Raw genomic sequence first — 12432 nt, 5'->3', positions numbered from 1 at the left:
AACGTAAAATTGCCAACCGCTGCATGTGAATATTGTTAAACGTCACGATTTTAAATGTTAACTTTTGTGAACGGATACATTGTTACATGACAATACAGAAGGTTTTGACTACGACTAGTTGCATGTTTTATTAACATCCACTTATCAATATGTAATCAGCGTCTCCGACATGGGTTAAACTTCAGTTGTATTTATTCTCAAGTTGCAGTACAGCACGTGTCTCCCTGCGCGGCTGGCTTCTCTCTTGCTCCCGGGACGGCGGCGCACGCTTTGCCTCCCGCCGCCGTGGCACTCACTCTTTCTCCACCTCGCCGCTGGCTGACGGCGTGTCGGAGAGAGGGGAGGCTCAGCTGGTGGAGCCTGCCACGTGGCCGATGGGTGGTAGCGCAGGTGGTGACGACGTTCGGACCCAGGCTCTTCACACCGACGACCCAGAGTCCTCTGCTGCTTCTGCTTATATCCCTCTCGGCGGTGCTAAGCTCCGCCTCTAGCCACGCCCCTCTCGGAACATTTTAGAGGGCTCTCGAGGCTTCCCGCTAGCTCTACCCATTTACCTTTCACCCAGATGGGATCCCCCTTACTGATTGGATGTGAGACAACATAGCACGTGTCTGCAATAACCCCCCCGGTCGTCCTGTAGGTGGCGCACTCTCATTACAAATACATAAGTGCCATGATATCTGGGTTAAGCATATAAACTTGTTAACGACTTATGGAAGTTTTGTATTGAAGTATTCTACCAAAGGATCATCCCTAAGATAAACACGTACAAATTACATATATTCTCCACTCTCACTCACTCTTCTCCTCACCATCCTCCTGTCACTCACCCTTCTCCTCACGCTCACTCACCCTTCTCCTGTCACTCTTCTCCTGTCACTCACCCTTCTCCTCACTCTCACCATTCTCACTGTCACCCTTCTCACTCTCACTCACCCTTCTCCTCACTCTCACTCACCCTTCTCACTCTCACCATTCTCAATCACCTTTCTCCTCACTCACTCTCACCCTTCTCCTCACTCTCACTCACCCTTCTCCTGTCACCTGTCTCTTCACCCATCTCCCTCAGGGCAGTAGCGGCCCGAGCACGGCTCTGCCTCAGGGCAGCATCGGGGGGCGTACATGTTTGGGAGGGGCTCATCTCTGCTTGGATGGTTGCTCGCGGTCACGTGACACACTTAAACCAATCCGGGGGCGTACATGTTTGGGGGGGCGCACCTCTGGTTGGCTGCTTGCTCGGGGTCACGTGACGCACTTAAACCAATCCGGGGGCGTTAATCACAGTCACAGAATGACAGGACAGATCTGTGATATTATATATGTAGATACAGAATAGTAATAGCATTTTGCTGTATATGTTTAAAACTGGTTTGCAAGATTGATAATACGTGATAATGATGATTTCTGCTGAATAATCCATCGTGAAACTATCTAATGCAACAATTCAGCAATGTAAACTCCATGTATTGTTTAGGAATACATTAACATGGCTTTATAATTTAAAATGAGTTGTATGTATCAACAGCTGGTGTTGTTACATATTCAAATACACAACTATATACATTTGGATATATAAATATATTCCTACTGAATCTATTATAATGTTTAATGTGAGTCTTTACTAGCTCATTTGGCCCAAAACACACCTGTCATTCAAATTATCACTCAAATTAAAAGTTTAATATCGTATGTACATTTTTTTTATCACCACAGGATTTACTTTTTAAAATCCTGCCACCATCCTCTGGGATTTGACTATCCTCCGTGGACACGAGTCATGAAAACAATAAGCTCATTAGAGACTGGTAGAACATGCACACTGAACATTTATTTAAATCAATTTGTGCCACATTTTAAATGTTTTAACCTGAAAACATTTCGAGTGGTACTCCCAAAAGCAATAGAAATAATTAGGATTGGTTTAAAATAAACCAATGTTAACTTTCCTAGCTTCCATAAGACATACCAATACAACCCCTATTGTGCCCTGTTGGATTAAAATGCAGAAAAAAATGAAGATAACAAATTTTAACTGTAAACGCAATCATAAGATTAGCAAATAAATATGTCCCATACATTGACCACATTTGCAAACGGAAAACTCACAAACACCGGTGTTTAACTTAAATTGCAAGACCGCAAAAAACGCAAGACGACAATCAACGCCGCCGCCGCCACCGCCGCCCGTTGTGCCTACTCATTCCAGAAGACCCTGTTGAGGACTTTGTTGACATTTCTGATCAGAGTGGCATTGTATCTCCACAGCGTGAGGTCCACGACCAGCGAGTCGAGCGCCAGGTCGGGCTGCTCGGGCGATCGGTAGTGGTGCATGATCGCGATGTCTCCGGGCACCGTCTGCGAGATGCCCAGCGCGTTGAGCGTACTGTGCACCGACGTCTGCAGCACCGCGCGTGGGTTCAGGATCATCTTGGTCGGGTTGAAGACCTCAGGCAGGTTTGGCTCCCGTCTAATGTGGCGCATGATGTTGACGCCCGGGATGGCGTTCCACGCCTGGAACTTCGACCCAAACTCTTCCGATACCGTGTAGGGAAACACGTTGTTTTCGAATGTGTAAATGTCGGCGCCGTACTTGTCGTTCAAGTACCGCATGAGGTCCTTCCAGTTTGTGTGCTTCAAAGGGATGATCACTTCGTCGATGTCCGTGAGGACCAGGTAGCGCGTGCTGTACATGTGCCGATACACGCAGTCGTTCAGCGCCGCTATCTGGCCATAGTAGTGCAGCTCGCCTGGGTGCTCGGGGTAGTGCCACCCTCTGGACACCCGCACGTAGTCCGTGATGGGCCACTGAACGACCTCGACGAGGCCGGTCTTGATGTAGTAGAGGAGCACTTTGTTCAGCTCAGAGCTGCAGCTTGTGTTGTACACCGTCACGCGGCCCGCACCCAAGATGCGGTACATTTCGATCGCCTGCACGAACTGCAGGACGTTGCCGTAGTTCCCGAAGAGCGTGGAGATGCAGACGCTGAATTCCTGTGTGATGGTGGGGGGCATGTAGAGCCGATTTCGCACGGGCATGAAGACCCACTCGGCCTCTTCCTCGTCCGGTATTGTGCGCATGCGCTGGACGGACACGTGTCCCGGCTCGCAGTCCAGCGGCTCCGTGCACAGGAAGTCGGCCGTGCCGTACGGGAAGTCAAAGTGATCCGAGTGGACGTAGGCGCTGGCGGTGACCGTCAGGATCTCCGAGTGCCCTCGGCAGCAGAAGTGGCAGGAGAGCACGTCCGGCTCATACCGGTTGGCGATGCCGATGATGCGTGTGCTCTGACCGGCCTCGCGCTGGTCGTGGTACGCCGACACCAAGAATATCTTGGTGTCGCGCACGCGCATCATCGACGTGTTCTGCAGCGCTCCCCGTTGCCCGCACAGTGTCACGTGGTTGATCTTATCGGAAGCAGACCCCGGCTTTGGCCTGAAGACGGACGAGTTGCCGAGTGCATCGAGGTCGCGAACGAGGAAGCCCGTCCAGCTGTACATGTACCAGATGCTCAGCAGCAATGAGACGCTGAGCAGCAGCAGCGAGAGGAACAGGACCGGGAGGCGTAGCTTCATCATCTTTCGAGGCGTGCAAGGAGACAAGACGTCTGGATCAAATCTCTAGACCGCCGTCTCAGGACGAAAAGTCTGATATCGCTCGGCCTGTGATTACATTTACGTAAAAACACACACAGAGAGCTTCGCGTTAAAAATGCACAACACTTTACACAATTCCATTTCAGGTAAACCTCACAGAAAAACAAAAGCTCTCCAAAATCAAAAGACTGTATTGGCCTCAGGGCGGATATGTACAGGTACAACTCTCTGCAAGTGAATGCAATATTTGACGCTTGTGTTGCGCCCGAAACGTCGTGATTTAATTTAGTTTTTATTTTTGTTTTATTTTATTTTTACATACGTGACTTTACCGAAAGAACCAAAGAGTAACCATACGATAACCTGGATATAAGCATGCGTTAAATGTATTGCTAAACAATACGCTCCCAGCAGCACTGATCCTGCAGCTGTCAGAACGGTGAAATTGTTTTTTATTTCTCTCAATTTCAACAGATGATCTAAATAGTCGTGGCCAATAATAATTCGTTTTAAGCAAACATCAACATATTTCTTTGGTGTTATTTTAGTCTTAATACTGGCCAATACTAATTATAAAATCTATTTAAATTGAGAGAAATACAAAATATTGTCAACCAATTACACAGCCACCACCACAACCAGAGCCGCAACCACCACCACCACAGCCACCCCTACCACAACCAGAGCCAGCACCACCACAGCCACTACAACCACCACCACCACAGCCACCACCACAACCACCACCACTACAGCCACCACAGCCACCACCACAGCCACCACAGCCACCACCACCACAGCCACCACCACAGCCACCACCACCACCATAGCCACCACCACAGCCACCACAACCACCACCACCACAGCCACCACAGCCACCACCACAACCACCACAGCCACCACCACAGCCACCACAACCACCACCACCACAGCCACCACCACAGCCACCACAACCACCACCATAGCCACCACAACCACCACAACCAGAGCCACAACCACCACCACCACAACCACCACCATAGCCACCACAACCACCACCATAGCCACCACCACCACCACAACCACTACAACCACCACTACGACAACCACCACCATAGCCACCACTACCACCACCACAGCCACCACCACAACCACCACCATAGCCACCACAACCACAACTACCACTACCACAACCACCACCATAGCCAGCACTAACACGACCCCAGGCCGCCACCACCGCACCTGCCAGTCGAGGGCGCTGTGCTCCTCCTGCTGCTGTTCCTCTCCGTAGAAGCGCCGCTTCGCGTCGCCCTTCGGCTCGCACGCGAAGCTCAATGCAGCCCGCGGGCACCGGCGGCAGCAGCAGCACAGAGGGCAGCAGCAGTAGCAGAGGGCAGCAGTAGCAGAGGGCAGCAGTAGCAACAGAGGGCAGCAGTACAGAGGGCAGCAGCAGCAGAGGGCAGCAGTAGCAGAGGGCAGCAGCAGCACAGAGGGCAGCAGCAGCAGAGGGCAGCAGTAGCAGAGGGCAGCAGTAGCAACAGAGGGCAGCAGCACAGAGGGCAGCAGCAGAGGGCAGCAGAGGGCAGCAGCAGTAGCAGCAGCAGAGGGCAGCAGCAACAGAGGGCAGCAGCAGCAGAGGGCAGCAGCAGCAGCAGAGGGCAGCAGCAGTAGCAGAGGGCAGCAGCAGAGGGAAGGGCCGTACCCGATTCAAGAGCTGAATGGCTCACAGGGTTATACCAAATACATGGAACTGAACTTGGCCGCGTTGCCGCCAGCACCACGTGCTTCCTGCTGACCTCTGACCCCGCCGCGCGCTTCCTGCTGACCTCTGACCCCGCCGTGCGCTTCCTGCCGACCTCTGACCCCGCACTTGAACCACGACCCCGCCGATCTATGGCTGATTGTGTTAAGTTATATAAAACATAAATATACCATATACACTTCGTATTCACAATGTACAGCTAAAGTTGACAGTGTAAATGTATTACAATATTCTTGGTTCTTTGCGGTAAAGTCAGGAAGATAGAAAATAAAAATAATAAAATAACATTTTCAAATAAAAATAATAAATTGAACATTAAAAATAATAAAATCATAAAAGCGATGGTTTCTGCCTGTAAATTTTGCGTGCAAACAGTTGCTGAGTAGAGGCCCAACACGCGAGGTGGCCAGGCACAAACAGCACTCTGATGGGAGCTGTGGTTGATGGGAGTGGAACGCGGTTCTTGATCTGAGCCAGAGTCATGATTTGTTGTACGTGCACGTGTGACATTCAAGGCAGGGGTAAGCCTGTGGTCACAATCCTGCCTTGTGCTCAAAATGTCAATGAGCCAGCAACAAACAGTGCAAAAGAGAAGCGTCAACACACTTCCTGCAATAAGCAAGGTAATAAGAACTTAATAAAAGTGACGAGGGGTATTTTATGTTTATATTTGGTGTTTGCAGTTTCTCCCCGTGGTCCGGATTTCCCTCCGCATTTTTGAAACATGCATTTGGAATATTTGGCTGCTATAAATGTCCACCACACACAACATAAGCACACTTCGCTGAGCTATAATGTGTGGCCAGGTTGCTCGCTTCTGACAAAAATATCTGCCTGTGTGTAGCTCAGTGGGACCTTTCCTGGTGAAATGAAAAATAGTTCAGAGTTTAGTTTTTTGTTTATTTCAAAGTCGAGCAGTGGGAGGAAAGAAGGAGAGAAAGAGAGGACTGCAAAAATTGGCTGACTGTGATGACTTGTGGGGCTCAACATAAAAAATCGTGTTCTTGGTGACAGAACGCCTCGAGGGCGTGTGACCAATTTTCTCGGAATGCACCAGGTCATCAAAACACTCAGAAGCTAAGCAGGTTTGAGCCCGGCTAGTGCATGGATGAGTAACCACCGTGTACAAGAGGGCAGGGGCAATGCGGTGTGGTAGGAGAAGGCAGTACAGGAAAGTTCATTGTTGTAGCGTTCTTCTACGCTCCCACTTCATACGCACCTCCATTCTCACCAACCCGCACTGACCGGCGCGATGAAATGTGTTCAAATAACGCACACGGACCGCTCGGCATGGGGAGGCATTCATCCCGCAGTTGATCGACGTAAAAGAACAGCGGATTAACATGATGGGGGCAGAGAGAGAGAGAGAAGTTGGTGTTGGAAAAAATGTTTCAGAGTAAAGCCGGAAGTGAGCACCACTGTGTTGAGGAGCACACTACCTGCCACTGCTGACGTAAACATTCCATTTCTAACCACAGCGGGACTGCCAAGTCCATTGGAGAGATTGCTGAGATTTGCTTTCATAGACGTTCTTCAGCTCCTCAAACGTGACTAAAACAACGGTCTCTTAGAGATGATGCACTGATTCATGTTGAATTATTAACCTCACGATGCATCATCGTGTGTGCGTGCACATGTAAGAATAATATTTGTTTTGGTGAAATCGTATACGTATGTTGCATGTCATGGGATCGTGTAACCCTCGCAGCAGCCACTAGTGGCCGATACATTCACCACAATTTTATATATAAAAGAAGAATAGATTATTTAATCAATTCGCGACCCTGAATTGTGACAATTCATTGAATTTGCCTGGTGAGTTGGGATGGGGGCAGAGGGTTGGGGGATACACCACGGAATAAATGTTTGCTTTCTAACCTTAGGCCTTCACCCAGCAGTGGATCGATCATAGCTGCTGATGACGGTGTAGTAAATGTGGCTTTGGGAAGTACGACAAGGACTCAACAGTACCGTGGAACTTGTGCTGTGTAAGACATTACATTCATAATCATTGTAAACATCCTGCATGTGTATTCCGTGTATACATGGTACTGTGTTTGCGCGCACACATCGTGTACGTGGCGACATGGACACCGTGGAATATTGAGGAGAGTTGTAAATAAAGCGGTGTTCGAAGAAAGACAAAAGTTGTCCGAGTGAAATCGAACGCTACATATCTACCCGATCCAAATTCACATTGGTCCGGTGGATCTTTGCACCGCTTACCATATATACGCGTAAACATATACAAAGCATTTACAAAAAAATATTGAAGGTACAATTCACGCCAGCGTAAATATGCACATGGAAATAAAATGGTCCGCACCTAGAGAATAAAATGTTTCTTGCCAAAATAATCCTGCGGACCCACCCGAAGTGAGACCTGGGCTGGAGGGCCCACCGTGGGCTCCCTGGATGCGCTGAATGGAGCTCTCCTGCGCGTCTCACTTCATTTTGATTCATTCTTGCTCCAAAGGTTTCATTGACTTGCGACGGACGCCTTTTAAGGGACGTACGAAAGGCGTGCCCGTTGTGTAGATCAGGAAGCCGATTCACTGGAGGAGCGGCGCTTGACGTCACCTTGCGGGTGCCCCTTTCTCTGACGCGGGGCCACGCGCCACGCGTTGCCGTGACGTCGATAACACAAACGGCGTGAAATAAGGGAAAACAACAGCAAAGGTGGCAAACAAAATAAACGTTCTGATATTATTTTAATGTGACCATCACTAAGGGATTCGGGTACGACGGTGTTTCACCTTATTAGTTGGCTGTGTCGGGTGGTGGTGGGTTTAACGACACATTTTAATATTTACGCGATCTAAACCACACACCTCTGTTATGGATGAACTGCTTCGTTTTGCAAGTCGTCAGACTGGACGAAACGTTTGCGTTTCGTCCAGTCTGACAGGGTGACTGTAGCTGTGACACACAGCTACAGTTACCCTGTGTGACACACAGCTACAGTCACCCTGTGTGACACACAGCTACAGTCACCCTGTGTGACACACAGCTACAGTCACGTGACACACAGTTACAGTCACCCTGTGTGACACACAGCTACAGTCACGTGACACACAGCTACAGTCACCCTGTGTCACACTGCTAGTCACCCTGTGTGTCACACTGCTACAGTCACCCTGTGTGAATTGTCTTGCAATTAACGTCAAGCTGCAAACGTTTCGTCCACTCTGACGACTTGCAAAACGATGCAGTTCATCCATAACAGAGGTGTGTGGGTTAGATCGCGTAAATATCTAAATGTCGTTAAACTCGCCACCACCCGACACAGCCAACAAGTAAGGTAAAACACCGTCGTACACGAATCCTTTAGTGATGGTCACATTAAAATAATATCAGAACGTTTATTTTGTTTGCCACCTTTGCTGTTGTTTTCCATTATTTCACGCCGTGTGTTATCGACGTCACGGCAACGCATGGCGTGTGGCCCCGCGTCAGAGAAAGGGGCACCCGCAAGGTGACGTCAAGCGCCGCTCCTCCAGTGAATCGGCTTCCTGATCTACACAACGGGCACGCCTTTCGTACGTCCCTTAAAAGGCGTCCGTCACAAGGCAATGATACCTTTGGAGCAAGAATTCATCAAAATGAAGTGAGACGCGCAGGAGAGCTCCATTCAGCGCATCCAGGGAGCCCACGGTGGGCCCTCCAGCCCAGGTCTCACTTCGGGTGGGTCCGCAGGATTATTTTGGCAATAAACATTTTATTCTCTAGGTGCGGACCATTTTATTTACATGTGTATATTTACGCGTGTAGGGTGCGAAAGAAGATTCAATGTAACATGGGGGACTCACAGACGACCCGTAGACTCATAGATTCACCCATAAACTCACAACAGACACCCACACACAACAGACACCCACACACAACAGACACCCACACACAACAGACACCCATGGGTGAGTCTATGAGTCTACGGGTCGTCTGTGAGTCCCCCATGTCACGTCGAAACTTCTTTCGCACCCTAAAGCCGAGTGTGCGGTGCAACATCGGGGAGGTGATGGGGATTCGCCTCCCCGTGGAGAGGCAACAGGCGGAGTCCACGCCTCGTTGCCATGTCGTCATCTCCCGGCGAGCCAGGGGGGGTCGCGTGGCTCGTCGTCGATTGACGCCCACCGTGAAGGGAGTTGGCACAGCATCGTTTGTGGGGGCAGACGCCCACCTCCCCACTCCCCGTGAGCAGGCAGGGCGCGACATCCACCCCCTCAACTCCCCCCTCCTCCTCCTCGTTGGCCACCTCTCGCCAGGCCCCCGCCGATCGAGTGATCACCCCCCCCCCCCCGCACCAGCTCCAAGGGACATCTCTACACGGCCGGCTCACCGCCGCCGGTGTTCTCCCGCGCACGCCGAGCGCTAAACAAAGAAATCGGCTGCTGCTGTGTCAGTAACACGCGCGCACCTCCTGGGATTAAGGCCTAATCCGCGTGCCCGCAATGCTAACTGAAAATAACTGGCGGCAGTATGAATATGTAGTGGAGTAGGAAGGTGTGTAGTGCAAACAGCGTGATTACATGATAACACAGACAGTACGGGTTATGTTGGGTCAGCCTGTAGCGAAGGCAAATACAGTGCAGGTTATGTTAGGGCAATTAAGCTGGGAGAGCCAAGGATGGCTGTGATTGGCTGGAGCTGTTGTTAAGGCTAGAGTGGCGCCTAAAGGTCTGGGTAAGAAACAGGTGCGAACGACGCAGAGCGTCGTTGGGGCACGGACTAATTAATTGGGGAGTAATGAGAGCGGGGATAAATTGGGAAGTCGGGAATTGGAGCGAGGTTGTTGAAGTTGGAGAGCTTGGAGTCAGCAGCGGGGAATTGAAGGGTAGAGAACTTGGCGACAGAGTTGGAGGGACAGAGTTGGAGAGACAGAGTTGGAGACGGAGCTTGGAAACAGCGTAGCGATAGCGGAGCTGAAGAAGAGAAGCAGCCAGCAGTGGCGAGAGCGTAGCGATAGCGGAGCTGAACAGAGACGAAGCAGTTAGCAGTGGAGAGAGCATAGTGACGGTGATAGCGGAGAGCGGAGACGAAGAAGTTAGCGGCGGAGTAAGCGCAGTAATCGTGGGGAGTGGAGAGACAAAGGTGGCGAGCGAGTCGAGTGAAGCACGGCGAGCGAGCCGTGGCGACATGGATACTGTGAAATATTGAGGGCATGTGGAGAGTTGTAAATAAAGCGGTGTTCAAAGAAAGACAAAAGTTGTCCGAGTGAAATCGAACACTACAAATATGCACACCCCCCCCCCCCCCACCGTGGATAAGCCTTAATCCGCTGTGCACAGGTGCTAATGCAAGCGGGAAAGGAACGGCTGGGACCAGGCTATGGGGCAACGCCTCACCGTTAACGTGAATGCTACTGTGCGAACGTGCTGCGTTAGGCGCGCTGTGCAACAACACGCACGCGAGCACGGCCGCTCCGTGTGCTGCAGTACACGGAGCGCCTCACGCGCACCGCGCTCAAATCACTCGCACGGCGCTGCAGACGCGCGTCTCACACACCACGCCGAAACCCTCACGTAAACCGTAGCGGGTCGTAGAGATGGCGATCTACGCGCACAGCGGTGGAGTGGATTTAGCGCACCCCGAACCCCACCTTAATCGCTCACGCTGCGCTGCAGACGCGCGTCTTCTACACACACACACACACCGCGCGATACCCCGTGTAACCAGTTGCGGTCGTATAGACGTTAATAGATGTGTAGTGATGGTAGCGTCACTACTGCGTACACACGCACACGTGTGACGTCACTATGCGGGGGAGCGTCACTACTACGCCGGTCTACACACACATGACGTCATCCCGGCTGGAGGCGGGAATGACGTCAGGGCCGGTTCTGGACTCGGGAGGCCACGAGGGTGGTGTGAGGTCGTGGCCCTCTCTGTGACCCCGGCTGGACACGTGACTGGACCCCAGTGGGGGCCGGGGGCCTAGGGGGCACCTTGGGGGGCATGTGGACAGCAGGGGGGGGGGGGGGCTTCGAGAGGGTTCTCGAAGGGAGGCGTGGCCGGGGCGGAGCCCGGGCATGCCGAGGCCCATATAAGCAGCCTCCTCACGAGCTTCGAGGCTGCCCGTATCAAGAATGAAGATGCATCGTGAAGACGCCAAGAAGAGATCCGTGTGTAGGTCCCAGCCGGAGGACTCTAGGATAGCGGTAGACGTGTTGTAAGTCCCGCCAAGACAGGAGGCTGTACCTCCCTAGGGTATCTGAGAAGTGTGTGTTAGCTAGAGTAAGTCGGTGGTCACCACCCTATGCGTAATGTAAGAGCTAACTGTTTGTGTTCATTAATAAATAAGTGTTGCCTCCCAAGAAGTTGTGTGTGCACCTAATTCGAATCCACTACAGATGCGCACCTCACACACCAACCCCGCGCCGACACCCTGCAGCCCCGCGCTCGCTCTCTCACGCACCCCGCCCCCCGCACGCAGTCGCTCCACTCAAAAATCACAGATACCACGCCGAAGTTCGCCCACACGCGCACACAGAAATCGCACCGCACCGATCTTCTGAACTGAAGTTTATTAATGACGCGTCTAAAGAAAACCCTGTGCGGCCCTGTAGTAAATATTCCACGAGCAGCGTGTAGCCTATCCCTATTCAATCCCTGGGTGTACCCCCCACACTCTACTTCTCAACTCGCAGATGCACTCACGGTGTCGCACGGAAGCTGCGGGAGTCGGAGGGACGATGATCCAAGAGGTCTCCGCCTAGGGTAGAGTCGTAGCGGCGCTCGCCAGCGTCCCTCGGACGCCGCGAGCGGCCGGGAGTCAGACTGGGGTGGCTGGATGGCTGGAGAACCACCTGAACGTTTTTTCACCTCCCTCCCTTTGACGCCCTGGGAATCCGAAGATCCAGGGTCACGTGGTGTTATCCTGCGCAGACCAATCGAGCGCCTACATTTCGATTTTAAACCGATGTTCCCGCCCTTACCTGGAGCGTGACTTTCCGTTGCGCCTTGACCCATTGTCTACGCACCCCTCCTCCCCACCCCCTCCTCCCCACCCGGTCCTCCCTACCCGGTCCTCCCCACCCCGCGGCGTGGCTAGGAACTTCCCTCCCACCTCCACGTCTGCGCTGCCAGCGGAGTGTTCTGCCCTCGAG

General features: G+C 51.9%; 1 protein-coding gene across 1 annotated transcript; it reads right to left on the bottom strand.

Annotated features, from left to right (window-relative positions):
- Positions 1–1808: 1808 nt before the first annotated feature.
- LOC142912573 (beta-1,4-galactosyltransferase galt-1-like) lies at positions 1809–5353 on the bottom strand. The gene is made up of 2 exons (XM_076060700.1): positions 4810–5353; positions 1809–3657 (listed from the first exon to the last, which is right to left on the bottom strand). The coding sequence occupies exon 2, from the start codon at positions 3571–3573 to the stop codon at positions 2194–2196; it is 1380 nt and encodes a 459-aa protein (XP_075916815.1). The 5' UTR covers positions 3574–3657; positions 4810–5353; the 3' UTR covers positions 1809–2193.
- Between the last annotated feature and the right edge of the window lie 7079 nt (positions 5354–12432).

The sequence above is a fragment of the Petromyzon marinus genome, unplaced genomic scaffold (genome assembly GCF_048934315.1).
Source record: "Petromyzon marinus isolate PM22_M1 ecotype Great Lakes invasive population unplaced genomic scaffold, UKy_Petmar_22M1.pri1.0 PM_G_Scaffold_21, whole genome shotgun sequence".
In the NCBI taxonomy this organism is placed as follows: Eukaryota; Metazoa; Chordata; class Hyperoartia; order Petromyzontiformes; family Petromyzontidae; genus Petromyzon; species Petromyzon marinus.
Note: the sequence above shows the minus strand (reverse complement) of the source record. Positions and strands in the feature narration are given on the sequence as shown.